The 18,863-nt window shown below is 43.7% G+C and overlaps 1 protein-coding gene across 1 annotated transcript in view; it reads left to right on the top strand.

Annotated features, from left to right (window-relative positions):
• Positions 1–18,863, top strand: part of csmd2 (CUB and Sushi multiple domains 2) — a 247,752-nt gene that overhangs the window by 171,772 nt on the left and 57,117 nt on the right. Inside the window, exons 32-40 of the mRNA XM_047344263.1 lie at positions 1,927–2,121; positions 2,794–2,910; positions 5,424–5,537; positions 11,057–11,152; positions 11,659–11,862; positions 12,701–12,825; positions 15,681–15,777; positions 17,358–17,462; positions 17,632–17,750. Of these exons, the coding sequence (XP_047200219.1) occupies positions 1,927–2,121; positions 2,794–2,910; positions 5,424–5,537; positions 11,057–11,152; positions 11,659–11,862; positions 12,701–12,825; positions 15,681–15,777; positions 17,358–17,462; positions 17,632–17,750 (1,172 nt within the window). The remainder of the gene's footprint in view (positions 1–1,926; positions 2,122–2,793; positions 2,911–5,423; positions 5,538–11,056; positions 11,153–11,658; positions 11,863–12,700; positions 12,826–15,680; positions 15,778–17,357; positions 17,463–17,631; positions 17,751–18,863) is intronic.

Here is an 18,863-nt window from a genome sequence, read left to right as displayed (position 1 = left end):
GATTACGCAAAAACTACCAAACTGATTTTCATGAAACTTAGTAGAAGAATGTTGATTATGCATCAGGGAAAAACTAATTTTTAGTGTGGATCTGGATCAGGGGGCAGATCCAGGATTTTTATTATCACCTCCTTCATCGTTGCGAGATTCAAAGTTATTTTTAACTTTTTAATTGATTTCTCGGAGAATAATTAATAAATATTGATGAAAATGTTTACTAGACGTCTGATATTGATGACTTGTGTCCAAAAATCTTGATCTGGTGAATTTATATATGGTTTAATAAGGAGACTGTTGGACCTGGGCAGAGATATGTGCTCTTCTGAGTGCCATTCTAGGTAAATCACCCATTTTCATCGTGGCAACCAACCTTCTCAAAACTAGCTTGTCCCCCGGCTCAGTTCCGAGCTAATACCGGCTACATCCATTACGCCTCCGCTGTCCCGTGCCAGGTGCGGTGGTGAAATGGTCGGCGGCTGCGGGGAGAGGGTCAGTTTTAAATCAGCCGATGAAAGGGCCCAACCTGTCTGGAGCAGTTTCCCTGGGTGACAGACAGACAGAGCGGGCCACATGGCCGGCCTCAGCACGCTGCTCAACCATGAAGGGCAGCATCCTGTCTGGTCAGCGGGTCTCCAGCTCCCAGCTTAAGAGGCTATAGGCATCAAGCTTCATCGTGTACATCATGAATAAATGATTAGAACTTCCATAAGGCAAAGCCGGTGATATAATCACTATGCAAACAGAAGATTTAGCAGGGAGTGTGTGCGTTGCTTTAAGAGCACCAAGGGCATTTGATCGTTGCAAGCGTAGCAACACAAAATAAAAGCATGAGTTTGTTGTCGATGCGACAAACTAAACCCTTTTCTAAATGGCTGAATGAAGAAACATGTACGAGAAAAATCACTTTCAATGTATTTGTAAAGAAAGAACAACAACCTTGGAACGGGTGACATGGCTTTTTGGTTGATGTGATAGAATGCTTTAAAAATGTGAACTATTTACAGTTTGCTTTTGAGTAGTTGATGTTGAGATAGTTTAGGCTTTTAAAATGTTCTCTTCCAGACAAAAAGTAAACAAAAGACAACATTACACTCACCTTGCTTCAAGCAGTGTGTGTGTGTGTGTGTGTGTGTGTGTGTGTGTGTGTGTGTGTGTGTGTGTGTGTGTGTGTGTGTGTGTGTGTGTGTGTGTGTTTGTATTCAATCATCAAATATTGAAGTTTGCTGTGAGGCCGCGTTTAAGATTGAATTAAATTGCTCTGGGCGTTTTTCCTATGTTTATTTTAGCTGTGAGGGTGTGAAGTGTGCCAAACTGACAGGCTTCCCCTCACATGCACATTTCCCCACCTAAGAACAATGTGATGGTAGATTGAGCGAGACATCTTTCTTACGACCTCAGGAGGGGTGATTGATATGTGGTTGGATACAGTGTGTGTGTGTGTGTGTGTGTGTGTGTGTGTGTGTGTGTGTGTGTGTGTGTGTGGAGGGGTGAGAGAGAAAGAGGGTGGAGAGAGAGAGTGAGAGAGAGAAAGCTTGCGTATGTGCATTGTCTTCTCTAGTTGACTGCACAGTGAAGTGTTGTGCGAGGAGCAGTTGTGTGCAGTCAGCAGACCTTGGGCCAGAGCAATGCCACTCTCAATCAGCTGCCTGTCTGTCTCTGCTGCCATACATACCTCCAGCAGCCACAGATGAGGGGACACCGTCAAGGATTAGAGAGGAAAGTGGCAGTCAGTGAGATATATTTACTGCGAGAGGAAAGCGACAGAGTAAAGAAAAAAAAAAGGAAAGGAGGGAAGTAAGAAAACCGAGATTATGAGGAACCTTCGACATATTTCTATTCAAGCTTTATGCAAAAAAACAGCTTATTGTACATTGACTTGTGTTCCCTTCTGTCTCTGATTTTCCGCCACGTTACTTCCCTCCACAGAGAACCCCAGGGAGTCGTGTTTCGAGCCCGGCGTGGTGCGCAACGGAACACGGGCGGGCGCCGACCTCAAGCTGGGCTCCACCGTCACCTACCACTGCGACAGCGGCTACACGCTGGAGGGAGACCCAACCCTCACTTGCATCATGGGAGGAGACGGCAAGCCGAGCTGGAACAAGCCCAAGCCCATCTGCATTGGTAAACACAGACCGGGGGTGCGGGAGTATAAAACCACACAGCAGTGCCCTATAGATTTATCACATGTGAACGTGCACATGTGATCATGTGCATTTCCTCACAGATCTATGTCCTACAGGTATGTGTTTGGCCTCTGTGGGTTTTGCTCATGTTAATAGATGTGAGGGTGCAGCTTTGATTTAATCCGCAGTTGGATAGACGGCTCTGTTTATTTTGCATATCTGCTCCGCGCACTCACGGCAAAACCTGCGTCATCCCGGCCCTTCCCTGACATTCCCACGATGCCACTAACACACGCTGGTAAAAGACCCAATCTGCCTCTGACAGAGTGAAGTAATAAATGCATTTTCACATAAAAAAAACATGCACATATGAAAGTTTGGCTCAGAGCATTTTTAGGAGGCTTTAAGCGGGAGAGGAGAATCGGGCCTCACCGCGTACAGGCCTAACCCAGAGGGACACTTGGAAAACATTGCAATTTCACCGTGGCAAACACCAGGGACATCTTCCACCCAAAGCCCAATCAGACAAGAAAAGTAATTTCGGAGTGATGGAACAGAGGAGGTGGAAAACAGGAGGCGGGGGAAGAAATGGAATCTTACACTATTGGCTTTCAGACCTTCCTTCTGTGTTTGCCCCGTCTCTTCATGCCTCGTCTCCGTGTCTCCCCAGCTCCGTGCGGAGGACAGTACTCGGGTTTGGAGGGAGTGGTCCTGTCTCCCGGTTACCCTGGCAACTACAGCAACTCGCGAACCTGCCTGTACACTGTGGTTGTTCCTAAGGATTACGGTAAGCCAGGGAAGAGCATTGTGTTACCGAATTTGCCGCGTTTTCTCTGCAGGTTTTTTAATTGTGCATGCTTGTTTGTGGCTTTGAGTTTATACGTAAAGGTAATTATGTGTCTTTAATTAAGATCCAACTATTACAGCGCACAAAATGCCCTTATTCGGCTCAAACTATGCTCAAGTGCCTCACTAACTTCTATACATTCCCACCTCTGAATATAATGAAATAAAGAAGAAGACCGGTGTTTATGGGCTACAAATGAATATTCTCAGTGACATGTGTAGGAGAAAACAAGTCTGTGAAAAACTCCCACCCACACCATCCTCTTAAATTGCAATTTTAGTGCTTTTTATTGCACATTCTTTTGCGTGGTGACGTCGCACAGTGGTAGATAGTTCCCACATCCCTCTATCCCATTGCCATACAGACACTTTCACATTGCTGTAGTGGACCTATTAAATCATTGTCTTACACACTTGGCATACAATATGTCCGTCTGAGACACACACACACACACACACATATTCACCAAAAAATAATTGGCGTCAGAAAGACAGTGCCTGGAGTTTTGCTACTTTTTGGCATTTCCATCCGAAAGGTCACAGATTGCTCGCAATATGGGATTTGATAGTTTGGAAGCAGCAAATTATACGGAGAGGAAAAAAACAATCTAGAAGCTGGACACAGCTTGAACATGCAAAAAGATACATTTTTCACTTTCCTTCCCAACAATTTGCACTTTAAAAGTCTAAAAAAGTCCAAGATTTGGTTACCTGCATTTTAGGCCTTAGGAAGTCTTGAATATATTGATATGTCATTTATTAGCTCTTAAAGACATTAATGTAGGTCTTAATTATGTTAACTTTACTCGCGTCGCACTTTAAAATTAGGTTTCGGTTGTTTTTTATTGAGTTGTACTGAAAACTCATTAAACAACTGGCGTTAAAATAATTGCATTTGCAAATTACTGAACAGGTTTATCGAGTAACACACTAAGAACAACAATACGACAGAGCACGAGACAAGACAAGAGACAAGACAGCAATGAGAGGCAAAAGTAAAAATGTTAATATATATATAATTATTTTCAAAAACTACATATATATTGGTATGAGTGTTTAGAGCTCAAGCAGATCTGACACTGCAGTCCTCCTTAACCTCCTAGAATGTATGTGTTCAAACTGTCGGCCTTTCACAGAACGTGTTGTGTCTTTACCTCCGTTGAACAAATTGGGGAAGAAGGGAATAAAAGGAGAAGAAGAGAAAATTTGTGTAGATATGTCACTCATGGATTGTGGGGAAACCCAGTTGTCTATATTGAAAATAATAAGTTTATATAACACAGTGCTTTACAACAAACAATATGCAACTCGTGAACAATCAGAATAATATAATAATGACAATAAGGATATATAAAAGCAATACACATCACATGATTAAAGCTTTTTTATAGAGATATAATGATGAGGAGGAGAAAAGGGGAGGCCAGCTCACCCAGAATCAGTTTTCACACCTTCCAAGTTATGGGGGCGTCTGAGTAATTCTGGGACTCTGATATTCCTTCATATCTGTCGTTCTTTTTATAGGTTTTAAATCGTATTAATTATGTCTTAAAAAGGTCTTGAAAATCTTAAATTGAACTTGTTGAAACCTGCGGAAACCCGGCCCTCTGCTTTAATTTGTCCTTTTCTGTGATCTTTCTCTCTCCTCCCTCTGGCTCTCTAGTAGTCTCTTATCAGCATAGCGGTCCTCTGAGGGAAAGCTCTCCTCCCACTATTGTTAAATTACACCAAACAGCACCAGCAGCCGGCGAGTGGGCGCACTTCACCCCAGTCTTTTGAATGTAGAGGTCACAACGGCCGTTCTATCAATGGACGGACACCCATATTTGTCTCCTTGGATCCTGTGGGCAACAAACTTCAACTCGATGAAGTCGGAGCGAGAGCGATGAAATAGGAGTAATTAAATTCCACAATTGCATATTCCTGGAAAATGACACAGAGGCCCCAAGGCAACACGCTATCCCTCTCAATACAGAGGTCAGGGTCGGTTAATGGAGAGCGATCGTCCTCCGTCCCCTCTTCCCTTCATCCAGCCCTTTAACCTGAAATACCCACCTCAACTAAACTGGACATAGATGGGATGTGAAAGGGCCGAATATTTCCAGGCTGCGGCCGATGAATGAGTTGGTTAAAAGGAATGAAAGCGCCATGGTGGAGCTCCGGCTGCACATTGTAGAACAGATTGGCTGTCATCGCCGGGGCCTTTCACTTACTGACGAGCCATCGAACCCACACAGAGCTGCTGATCTCCCTGTGTAATATCACCATTCGGTCGTGTTGTCATAACTGCTGGCATAATCCACATTCGCTTGAAGAGAAACGAGCATATTCTTTCGAATGTGGACGCTACAAAGTACATTTTTTTTCTGGGAAACGTTTCAGATTTCGATGGGAGTGTGATGCGCTCTGTAATTTTAATGAATTTCCCTTCCCTCTCTTATCTGTCTCTTCCAGTGGTCTTCAGTCAGTTCGCCTTCTTCCAGACGGCTCTGAATGACATCGTGGAGGTTTACGATGGGGCGACGCAGCACTCCCGTGTCCTCAGCTCCCTGTCTGGGGCACACACGGGTACTAAAACAAAACCCACAAACACAAAATCATAATCACACACTCATGAACACCTTTTACTTCATATTCATTACCAGCAAATAATCTTGAGGATTCGATCCCCCTCTCACCGTTACTTTGACCACAGGAGACTAAATTAAAGGTTGTTTATTCTCCTCGTAAGGAACCAGTTAAACTCTGAGACAAATTGCTGACCCAGGCAGCTCCTCCAGTGAGCTGTAAAAAAACAATTCAGCAGTGACAACAACTTACAGAGTCACAGGGACAACACACCAGCAGACAGGCTCCAGAGGATTTGCATTGATAACCACCTGAACTGGTGCACAAACACACACGTCAACCCCGGGGGTACACACCCATGACAAAATGCACCCACACTGATTTCCTCCCTCTCATCAAGAGACAGTGACATTACCACAGTTATTAAAATGGTCAATTACAAACGAAGTATCGGCGCCAGATTAATAACATTTTCTCAACTGTTGTCTGCTTCCAGCTGTTTATCCATCACTGAACCACTAAAACAGCTGCATAAATCTTCTGCAGCACGATAACAAGCCCAAAAAAAGATGGTCACGCACCAAAATTGTTGCAATACCTAAAATTAATGACAAGAATAAAAGCATTTATACCCTTTGGTGAGGAATTATTCACAGTTAAAAACTCACTTATTGTCTAGTTTTGATGAGAAATCCCAGTTTCCCATGAAGAGCAGTGGCATATTCATGGGAAGCAGTGGAAGTTGTGTTCAGTGACTTTTACAAAGAGGAAATCAGAGCCAAAGAACCAGCTACACCTTTCACACCCATTCCTGGCTGAAGGAGCATTAGCATTATTCCTTTGGAATGATAGTCAACACAATACAATACAATACAACTTCACTTTTATATCCTGAAGGCAATTTAGTTTAGGGCAATTAAAAGAAGACCAAACAACAAGATGCAGACAAGCACTGACACACATCATCAAAACACAATGAATGAGTTGTTCAGTTGCATTGAGCTAAAGTGCAATTCAAAACAACAACGACAGCGGTCGTCCACTAACCAGTGCGTCACTGGTTCGATCCCAGTCTCCCTGATTCTGTGTGTTGAGGTGTCTTCAGACAAGATGAACCGAACTCTGGGAGTGTGTGTGATAGAGAAAGTGCTTCTCTTCATCAAGTAAAGATGAGTCATCAAGACGAGAGAAGATAGCCTAGCTTCCAGAAACGATAGCCGTCTGTGGCCACAAGAGGGGAGTAAAGTACAACATGAATGCAAAAAGGCAACAACAAACAGAACGCTGTTTTGAAGAAGAAATATGAATCTACTTTGGAATCTTAAATTACTAAATTACTTTTTTAGCTTTAACTGGCCAAGCAGTGCTTCCCTTGCTCATCCCGAGAGCACATCACTGATGATAAGTGTCTGTAAAGACCCAGGAACAACACTCCATTGACTAATCTCTTTTCCAACCCAATGGTCTGACATTAACCAAATCCCGAAAACCACTCTTGACACATCTGCGAGTCCAAACACCAAATTTACTCTGATCTTATTTCACACTTTATCTGGGTCTTATCCTGATATTGTTTTTTTTCCTTAATCCTTAAGTTAAACTTCAACATCCAAACTTCAGAAATCCCCCTCCTCTGGCAAACATCTCTGAATAGATGTGTGCAGCAGAGTTACAGCACCGATGCAAACAGAGCAAAGAACGTGATGGCGCAGTAATGTAAGGCGATGGAGAAAAGTAAAAAAGGGTAGCAGTCGCAAGGTTAAAAGTGAGAGAGTGAGGGCGAGCAAATACGTTCTGTTCCAACGGTGTCGTAAAACCGCGGATGCATGGATGTGATAAATGCCGCAACTGTGCAGATTGGGTCACAATAGACGTAGCGCGAGCGGGGGGGTTTCAGTGTTTAAAGAGCGTGCGAGTTTTTGGGCCGGCTCTTCATCTCGGCCCGCCCCCAGCCCCGAGGCTCGACAAACGCAAAATGATTACTTTGGTTTGTGTCCAGGGCAGCCTGAGAAAATCCAGTTTACAGCTCAATAAACAGGATGCCATATTAACTGCAGAATCCTGGTGGCAGGTTCACGGAGCTCCCTAACCAGGCATGGCAGCGTGGAGCGGGGGCGCACTTTGGTCGAGGGGAGAGACGCGTTTAGCCCACACAGACACTGTGGCTGAAGAAGTGCACGCAGGTGTAACTAGCATAGATGAGGCATCGTCCCGAATCGTGCGCCTGCCCCTACTCTGCAGATGCATTGAAACTCGCAAATCAATTTCCACACGTCTGTGAGCTGATAAAGAAAAAACACCCACTCAGTCTGAATATATTGCACGAGCCGTGATTACATGTAGTAAAACATATCGCCAGGTAATGAGCATTTCAGTGGTCGACAGGATACTATTCGTCGACACAGTAAATCACATTAATGTAGTTTGTTGTTAACACTGACCTTGAAAAGCAGATCACCTTAAACATTATGTTTTCAGTACGTCCATGTCTGTTGAGGAGAAAAGGAAATGAGTGTGAGTTATCAGAGACGAACAGAAAACAGTGAGAGGGAAAAAGAAGAGCAGAATAAATGCACGATAAAAGGTGGGAATTAGAAAAGAAAGGTAGTGTGTGTGTGTGTGTGGGGGGGGGACTGAATCAAGAAATCAAGGGAGACTTATCTAAATGCAAATTTTTGAAGTGATTTTTAAAAAAAAAAAACAGCAATTTTCACTCTGCCATCAAAAGTAACTGCGCAGTCCATTTTTCATTCCACTTTATTTAAGTTTGAACACTTCTATTGCTAATTTGAATTTTTGGTACTTTTGTCTCAGCGTGAGCATGCTGCTGAATAAATGCAAAAAAACATGTATATTCATAAAATGTAAAACTCACTTCCTGAAATCCCTGCTGGGCTTTTTAAAAAAAAAAGTCTTAAAAAACTGTGGTTTAACAGCTTGAGTGTTAATCCCTCACACTGCTCCCCGTGACTGCCATACGTGAATCAGTGCAAACTGCCGCTGAACTCCGACGATGAATTCCGCTCGGTCCTCGTGAAGCCTTTCATACTCCAGCGTGGTGGATCATTTAAGGGCAAAGTGGCTCAGGGCTGGAGAGCGGCCAGAGGGGTTGATAAGTTACACGCTGACACGTGTTTGATCAGCGTCGACGGGTGTACCTGCTGCAGAGCGAATTATGAAACACCATCACCACGACAGCACGCAGCAAGGAGTTCCTTTAATAAGCTACCCAGCATGCCTCGGGGATCAGACGGACGAACTCTGAACAATCTGGCGGTGACGCGTCTCGTGCTGCCGGTGCTATCTCAGGACACCGCTCTTAAAAATGCGCATATTCAAGTACCCCAAAAAAAATATATGCACGGATGGGACGGACTCGCTGACACACAAAGGCTGACGCACAGTTGTTGCCTCTGGATTTACTCACGTCCGCCTCCCACTACAGTGCGACAGCAAACAGACACAGAGTAATGACAGTCAGCCAGCAGCACGCTGACAGCAGGACGGAGACGCCCTCACCTCGGATCACGCTCCTCGTCAGTCAACAAATAGTTTTCCACCACAGGAAGATGGAAGACCGCATTGGTTTGTTCTTTGGTTTGAACACTTAAACTGGTTAGGATAATTCAAAAGTAGTAATGTCACACCCTACACAGATTGGGTAGTTTTCATCCCAGCATTGAGTAGACACATGAATTTAGGGCCCTGAGCTGGGTTACACAAAAACTACACAACTCCCAATAAAAAAAACAGAAAATGGCCCAACAGACGGACACCACTGTTTGGTTAGATACACTAACCCAGTAACAACATATTCTCTTTCTGGGAATGTGTAGTTCTCTCAGGTTTCACCCCTGTCCCCTTGTTCCTTGGGTGGTTTGAGGGTTTGTTTGTTTATTTGTATGTAAGCAAAAACAACTGAGCAGATTTCCATGAAACCTGGTGGAAGGATGTGACCATGAGGGTCCAGGAAGAACCCAGTTAATTTAGGAATTATTTTATTTCCCTTTAACAGACAATTTCGCAGCATATTTATTGTTTTCTCAGAGAATAAATCATGGATATAAATGAAATCAGACATGTTTGGGGGACTGGTATTTATGTATGTGTGCAATTTGGTCCGGATCCAAATAGATCCAACATTTAAATGTGGTTTCATAAGAGGAATGTCGGGCCTCGGCGAAGGCCCTGAGCACCGTTCTATATTTTATCTATGGTCAGAGATGTCCTTTAAGGAATAGTGCTGTAGTAAACTAAAAAGCAGTCATGAAAAGCACTGAACCACGGAATCTCCCAGTAAGTTGTCATAAATTTAGCATCATGCAGCAAACCTCACAGAATGCTTTACATTCAGTCTGAAAAACAAACGTCTCACACACACACAGATCGAACAGACGCTACTGAAGGACACGTCTGCGCAAACAAGTTCTCGGATCCCATTTAAAGCAGCGTTCGCTCCCGAATGGTTGACTGACTATCGGCTGAAATGCTGCGGCAACAAAACTCGATCGGGCTCGCTCTATAATTTTGACAGATGGACGGCCGCGAAGCTCCGGTCAGGTGACCTCAGTCCTGCCTGTACGGTGTGTTATTACACCTCCGCTCCATGTAAGCAGAGGCTTGATTGCCGAGAGCCTTACGCAGCAGGTGTTATACGTCCAACCTTGAATTTGATTCTGTATATGTCACGCAAATAGAGGGGAGGTGTTATCTCTGCAGGCGGTTCCGCAGCACTTAGAAGCGTTGCCGCACCATTTTAATAGCAGCAGCAGGTTCTCCCGTAATGATTGGTTAACAGGGAGGTTGAGGTAGCGAGTTACAATAGTCAAGCTTTGAAAGTAAAAAAAGAAATGAACAGAAAATCTATTTCAGAGCTGAGGAAAGCAAGAACAGGAAAGTGAGTTTGCAAAACGTTCGAGGCTCGTTCTTTTCCCCCGAACGTGACTTTTCACAGATTGACTGTGGTCAGGTTTCAACGTCGCTGAGGGAAATTGTTGGACGATAAGCACATGGTCCTATCTGAAAAAAAATAAAAGACTAATCCTAATAACCATCATGCATTTGAATATTTTTGATGTGTTCTTGTTACATGCCTTGTAAGCATGCTGAATTGAAAAGCCACTCAATCACACGCAGATTTCCTCTGTTGCATTTTTCAATTTTCATGCTGGACACAGAGTCACTAAATGATCAGTGACCGTCACATGGACATTTTACCTTGTTTCTGTCCCACGTGAAGTGTTTTTATTCTTTTATTTATTCTTCTACGTCTGTGTTTCAATTTATTTTAATTTTGTATTTGACTTCTTTGTTTATATATTGTAACTGTTTTGAGAATCGCTTTATATAAAGATATTTTCATTATTAAATGTCGTCATACTTGACCGATCAGGAGAATATCTGTTAGTTAACGGCATTAATGATGATGTATGGTAAGTAAACGCATTTCTTTGTGTCCACATGAATAGAAACTAAAGGCAGCACTTTGTTAAAAAAAACGAACTTTGTCTCCATCTCAGGCGAGTCTTTGCCATTAGCAACCACCAATCAAATCCTGATCCGCTTCACCGCCAAAGGCCAGTCCACCTCCAAAGGATTTCACTTGGTGTACCAGGGTAAGAGTGTAACACACACAAGCACACACAGACAAACAAACCCTATGCTGCCTTGTTTCTTTTGGAGATCCTTTGTTCTAACAGCCCCAGCTCCTCTCTGCACTCACCTTCATCCACTGGTTCAGCTGTAATGTGTGTATGTGTGTGGTGGAGTATTAACACTGTAGAAGGATGGCAGTCTCTTGATATGGTTGTGCTTGAACTCCCTGGTTCATCTATTCGCCTCAGAGGGACTTTTTCTCTTGAATAATTAATTCATTTGTTTTTTGCATTTTATTGTAAGTAAGCTGAAGGAACCAGAAGGCAAAGAGAAGCTGAATATCATATTTTGTGTTAATTGTTTTGGCGCATCCTGTGATCAAACTGACGCTGATAAATTAGTGCTTTTTATAGTAAACCCTACGCAGAATAAACTGTTAAGAAAGCAATTTTTAAAACAGCTTTTTATATTAGAAAAATGGTGCTCAAGATCAAATCAACCTGTCTTTCCCTGCGTTTCTCCGAAGCTGTGCCACGGACCAGTGCCACCCAGTGCAGCTCAGTCCCTGAGCCTCGGAATGGCCGCCGCATGGGTAACAACTTTGCTGCCGGCGCCGCCATCCGCTTTGAGTGCAGTCCAGGTTATATGCTGGAGGGATCGAGCGCCATCGAATGTTTAACTGTTCCCAATGCCTTGGCGCAGTGGAACAGCTCCATACCCAGCTGCATAGGTAGGACATGAATACTCAAACGCGCGCACACACACACACACACACACACACACACACACACACACACACACACACACACACACACACACACACACACACACACACACACACACACACACACAAACCCACACAAGCATTCCCAAGGCTGTGTTTCTTTTACTTTGTTTCTTGCAATGTCTCATCTTTCCATCTCCAAACTGATTCGTTGAGTATAAAAATCTTAGGCCGAGACAGATGTGGGCTGCCAGCCAGCGCCTGTCGCTAACACAGCGAGATGCAGCCAGGCAGCACGTAGGTAGCAGGCACTGCTGAGGGTCACACACACACACACACATATGGCGAGATCCACATTTACATACAGAGACACACACTTTCTCACACACACTCGACACGCAGCTGTGGCAGATGCTCCTACACGGTCACCAGATGTGTAAATGTGCAGAACACGCTGGGAAGATGTCTGCGTGATTTGCATGTTTCTCGCACGGACAGGTGGATCGGATGTGGTGCGTATAGTCAGGAAGAGGTTTTCTATCCTGGTCGAGATTTAATGATTTAAGTTCGGTTTAGTTTTTCTTTCCAGGTAAGGAGAATTACATTTCCCTGTGCTCGTTTTAGATTGTCCTCGCAGAGTCACGTCTGCTGTAGGTTTGAGGAAGAATATTCAATTGAAGATTAATTAATGTTCAATTCAATGTGCAAACTGATCTGTGCTTGTATGCGTGCACCTAATTTTACTCTCTGTGTATTTGTACATTGCAGTTTGCAGCTGAGATAAATGATGTGCTGCTGTTCACACGACTCACATCTTCTCTCCTCTCTTTTTTCCCCCCTGCAGTTCCATGTGGAGGAAATCTAACCCATCGAACTGGGACGATCTTATCTCCTGGTTTTCCCGAGCCGTACCTCAACAGCCTGAACTGTGTGTGGAAGATCACTGTTCCCGAAGGATCAGGAATCCAGGTTTGCTCCACAGAGTTTATTTTTCTCGGTTTTTCAGATGTGATTCATCCGCGTTAATGGCAAAGTGTAAATCGTTTACATCCTCTAACAAATCCAAACCCCAAGCCTGCTTTTCTAAGGCTACATCCATTCTACTGCGTTTTTTGTTTGAAAAAGCATCAAACGCCATGGATACACCTGGCGTCCACACTACTGCGTAGGAGAACAGCTATTATCTGAGCAATCTGTGTACAAACACAATTTTCAAACAAAAATGCAGTAGTCTGGATGTAGCCTGGAGGACTTTTGGACTTTTACATTTGTTACAGTCTCAGAATCTCCTCATTTGTGGAATTTTCTTTTGTTCATTTGGACTTTGCATTTATTTTGTTTGCACTTTAAGTTCTTCTTTCCTCTTTTATTTTAAAACTGCTTTGCTTCCTGTCTTTGTCCTGTTTCCTGCCCTTATGATCATCTGCCCCTGTCCCGATGTGTTTCACCGGTCTTCAGTTATCCCTGTCTACGCGTTGTCTGTTTGGTTGGGCTCTGTTTGCATTGCCTATGTTATTTTACCAGCCCTCTTTAGTGTAAGCCAGGTTTCTGATGAAATATTTTTTCCCGCATTTCCTGCTTTTTCTGCGTATGTCTGCGTTTGGGTCCAGTTCTAACAGATATGAGTTCAAACGGCCTCTGGTCAGACACTTAAAGGAATTAACCAATTTTATTTACCTAAACCCGTCTCCACTACAGCCCTGCATCCAATTAACGGCGCTACCGACATTATGTCAAAGTACAGCATTTACAGTTCTCTGGGTACAGGGGAGCTGCTAAATGATAGTCTATAGACTTCACAGTGGCTCAGAATTTAATTTGGCAGATCACTATACCAGAAAGTTAAGATTGCCCAACCTGAAATAAATTTGTACATAATTGCCTCTTGAATTACTTTACTTTTTCGAACTGGGGACTTAATTCAGTTTGCATTTTCCTATTCTTTGATGCGTGTGTGATGGAACTGCACCAGGAACCCGGTCGGGGTCCCTGTGGATCTGCCTGACGGAAAAAAGGTTTTAGGCTTATGCTTCAGCCTCTCTGGCTAATGACCTCAGTGGCGTCCCTCAGCTATTAGCTCCCCCACCTCAGGTGACTGTCCTTGCAGGTCAAATATGCGAGGTGGCCCGTAGGCGCGCTTAGCATGCTGCGCAACACACAACGCAACAGCTAGGGGGTGAAACAGAAGAACAATAAGAACTGAGATTTTATGTAAATTCAAACATTGTAATACACCAGACGGAGGTAAAGGTTTGGAGGTGATTTGTGACTACACACACAGGTACACACATTCCCTGCTTGTGCTGCTTAAATACGAGGTGTTCGTTGAGGGATTGCTGTTTTTTTTTGTTTTGTCAATACTCTTTGAAGATGAATCCTCCTCGTCCCTACTTTTCCTCCTCCACCTCATCTGTTTCACACCCTCACCCTTGCTTTCTCTGTGTCTCCCTCGCTGTTTCTACCAGCGAGCGGAGACACATTAGATCAAAGTGTCGAGATCCAGAAGAGAACTTAGAGGAGTGAGGTGCCTCGCCGGCACATTTGCCACGGCCCCCTTAATGAAAGATCAATCTGTGATCTGCCTCGTCTCCCCGGGATGCGCCGGGGCCCCCGACCGCCCCTTTAATTGGCTCGTATCCGATCTATTACCGTCAGAGGTAGAGGAGAGGGCCGAGGAATGGATTAGCTGGTGAGAGGGAACGGAAAGGGAGGCTTGGAGAGAGTGAAAGAACGAAGGAGGACACATACAATGCCAGAATGGATGAACTGTAGCTAAATGCGGAGGACAGAGATGTAGTAGATGGCACATTGTAGCCTCATTTCACACATTCACTTTAATTTGTCACACAGCAAAAAACAAGTTTCCATCCAACCCGAGTCTTGTTCTAACAGTGTGAGCTGCTTTCACACGTGCACTGAAGAGGAAAAAGAGGTGTCCTACTCTGACGCAGATGTAAACTTGGAAAGCCAATGAGATTCAAGAGCTTTTGGAGATAAAGGCCAAAGCTGGTGCATGTACCATAAAGAAAGAAACACGTGGCCTCAAAAGTGGGATTTCTACGTCATGTCCTGCCTCCTGCACGCTTCACCCAGCCCCCTCCACCCACATGACTGTTCTGGACATTTTTCCTGTTGTTGTGCACGAGTCGGACCCGACCAAGCTCCCGCTCCGTTCTCATATGTGAAAGGCAAACTCCCAAACTCTCCGAACACAAGTTTTCAGACATATTTTTCCCAACAGAGGTAGCAGTTGTTAGAGTCTGAGTTAAAGTCCGAGCCTGCCGCTCCTTTAAGAATATTCAAAATTCTCTGCAGCTGTCCTATGGTTTTCTTCATTTGCAAAACCCAGTGCCCACCACATGAACAGAGCCTTTTCCAGGGTGCTTTCATAAAAGCAAAGAAAGCAAGACATGTGTTGCAAAACGACTTCTATTGTATTCCTCTGAGAATTATGAACTTTTGCTGTTTGCAAAGTCCTGCGTGGCTTTGATGACTTTGGGATGTTGTTTCGCAAACAGAAGTATCTTTTGTCGTGATGGGGGATTTTGTAACATTTTAACAAGGAGTTAGTTTTGTTAGCGTCGAGACAAGGCCCCTTTTCTCACATACCGTCTTCTCCCACTCACTGATCTTCCACCGTTCAACCTAATTTTTCGGTTTTCCTACGCAAACACACTCTTGAATTTATTGTTATCCTTCGTGTCACTAAATCCCATCCTTCTACAGTTCGGATGTTTTCTGTAATTTTTTTTCCTGCCTCAACTTGTCACTAATTGTGTTCCTCCCGCGTCCCCTCGTTCCCTCTGTGTCTTCCTTTTCCTCAGATCCAGGTAATCAGCTTTGTCACCGAGCAGAACTGGGATTCACTGGAGGTGTTTGACGGAGGAGACAACACTGACACCATGCTTGGCAGCTTCTCAGGTACTGCCGTGTTTATGCGTCTGTTCGTGTGAGTTTTATTTCCCCTGCATGTGTTTAATCTTAGACATGAAACACATTTTGGAAAAAGCGCTTCTCTGCCAAAAGCAACTTCATAGTGCAATCAGCTGTCAGCGAGCAGCATCTAGGACGTGGAGCTCACGCTGCATTTTGTTAACTGGTGCGTACGGTGTTTAAAAAATGGGAGCCTCACTCGTGACGGTACTGAATTAGATTCAGAGCGTTTAAAGATGTGATTCTTCATAAAAAAATGACTCGACCTTGACTTATGTTCTTACGTTATCCAAAATGTTTCAAACAATGTTCAAGCTCAGAGAAATACCACATTTTGTGATTTGTTTCAGTTTGATCGCCTTTTAATTGCATTATATCTGCTTTACTCACGGCTTTGTCCGTCTCTGCAACAATCAAAAACAGGGAAAACCTATGTAGGAAAAACACACTCTTAGTCAGTCTGAGGTTTTTTCCTTGTGATAGCTGAATCACAATTATTCAGGACCTGCTGTGTAATGTTAATACAATTTGAATACGTTACCTCATCCGTGAAACATGTCCCGTCAGGTAGACTTTCAACCGCAAATGATGGTGAGACAATCACTCCCATGATCCCATGCTGCTTCACTACACCGTCAAACTAGGGGTGCATTGGAATGGTCCATTTGGCTTCGGAAGGTTCCTAACTGAGGGAAATGACCCGGAAATATTCCAGCAGTGATAACAGCTGTTCGCGTTCTCTGAATGATAAGGACAGGAGCTTCAGTGCTTCCTAACTTATCTCCTTTAGCAAAGGGAACTTTGGACCATCCTTTATGAAAGGAAAGGAGAATAATGCCGTCCCACAATTCATCGTGGCAGCAACATTAAAAGTTGGTTTGAGTTTCTGATTTCGTCCCTCACATTTGTCCCGTGAATAACAGGCATATTGTACTTATTGTTCACAACACCATCATCACAACACAATACACATATACAAATTATTTCAATGCCCAAACTGCAGAAAAGAGAATTTTGTTCACAGTATCTGACTTACTCTCATTCCTAACAAGGCAACAGGGAGTTCAGCTTTTTTGTTTATTCTTGGAAACAGACCAGAAGTAAATGTGAGACAAACCCTGAAGCAAAACGCATGAAAGAGAAATGACAAGACTGAGTTAACGACCAATTTTAGGTCATATCTGTATAATGCGATGGTTACTGTGGGATTGTGTTTTCTTTTCAGTTTTTTTTTGGATGAATATTTGTTGCCTACTATTATCAGCTGAATACAAACCCACACAATGGAATTGAATTGTGTTCAAGTCGAGAAGGTCATACCATTTTCCATTTGGCATCTGCTCCCCCAAATATCCTAATGCACCTTTACACAATCATTCATGAATACATCTTTTCTGTATGCACACTCTCACACACACACACACACACACACACACACACTCATTTATATCGGTAAATGCAAAAAGAACCACCTTTTCAGCTGTTGCCAGTAGTTTATACACTTAGTTGTGGCCGGCTGATGCAGTGGCATATCATCGCTAAACTCAACTATTAATCTTCTCCCCAAGGCACCACGGTTCCAGCGCTTCTCAACAGCACCTCCAACCAACTCTACCTGCACTTTTTCTCTGATATCAGTGTGTCTGCGGCCGGATTCAGGCTGGAATACAAAAGTAAGTGAAAAAGCGGTTCCTAACCACCTGATACAAAAATATGAACAGCCTGAGGATGGGAGAAGGAGAAGGACATTTCTGATTTGTGTCCCTCTCCACATTGTGCAGTGTGCTTTGTCATATTTAAGTCCGTTACTATTAATATTGATGTGTCCTTTTTCTCCCTCAGCTGTGTCTCTGACCAACTGCCCAGAGCCTGTGGTTCCCATGAACGGCATCAAAGTCGGGGAGCGTCTCCAGATGAATAACGTGGTGTCTTTCCAGTGTGAACCTGGATACACTCTACAGGTAACATCTGCCACCTGCAGATACGGTTCAGTCATAAGTGACCATAAAAACCACGGCGATGTTTATCCCTTTCTGGCCTTTGTCGCCGCGGCTCCTGTCACATTTCCCTCCTGTCAGTTATCTCCCAGAGCAGCGATCACGTTTTTTTTAAACGGCAGTGAATAAAGCAAAATGTCAAAGAAACTCAGGTAAACTGGACGGACCGGTGCACGTTGCCAGATAACTCACAGCTTCTTCTCGAGAAGTTTTTGTGGAAGTTATCCTTTCATTTTTAAGCCTCAGTGAACTTTACGCTCTGATTATGTAAATGTGATGAAATCAGTGTAAACATATTTGCAATAACATTTGCAGTACCCTGACCTCAGCTTTCATAGGCACCAGACAGGAGATGAGCATGTGCTGAGCTCAGTGTTCTTTTTTGCGAAAATTGTCAAGTGCGGTTTTACAGATTAAGGGATGATGTGTCACGATTCGTCTTTGTCATCCTACCTGGATGTAACGATGCGTGACAGTGTTCCTCCTAAATTCCTCCAAAGACAGGATGGGTAACTAGACAGGTAGCTGCCATATGTTGGTTATAATTTATGGGATGTGGAGCCGGTTTGTTAGAAACTCAGAATTCGCCTCAGCATCCCAAGTTTGACTGTATCCCGCACGTCCTCCAGTGCCTCCACTGTCACCATGGTGACATCTATGGAGCACATTGGATGCAGCAGTTTACAAAAACTTTCTCGGTCCCTCTCTGTTTTGCATTACAAAGCGTATCGGGACTGTGTGTTCCCATCAGCCCTCACTGCATGTCCTCATGCAGAAATACCAGGTTTGGTTTGTGTCACTCACCAGTTTTACTTAGCTTGTTCTAATTGTTACAGATATTTGTCCAAAGGCTACGATGGCATGTTTTGATAAATTACGGTACAGATGAGGCATGAAGCCTGTTTCGTAAAATATGGTTTGAGGGGATGATTTCAAATTTGTGTTTACCTCACACTTAAAATTTGTGATAATGGAAAGACACCTATCATCCTGACCTCCATCAAAGATTGTATTTTGAGCCCTCTCAGGTGGCGTTATCGCTGTGCATAGCAAATCCTAAATCACATTTTATTTGTA

The sequence above is a fragment of the Hippoglossus stenolepis genome, chromosome 17 (genome assembly GCF_022539355.2).
Source record: "Hippoglossus stenolepis isolate QCI-W04-F060 chromosome 17, HSTE1.2, whole genome shotgun sequence".
Classification (NCBI taxonomy): domain Eukaryota; kingdom Metazoa; phylum Chordata; class Actinopteri; order Pleuronectiformes; family Pleuronectidae; genus Hippoglossus; species Hippoglossus stenolepis.
The sequence above is the reverse complement of the archived record's forward strand: the minus strand, read 5'-3'. Positions and strand labels throughout refer to the sequence as shown.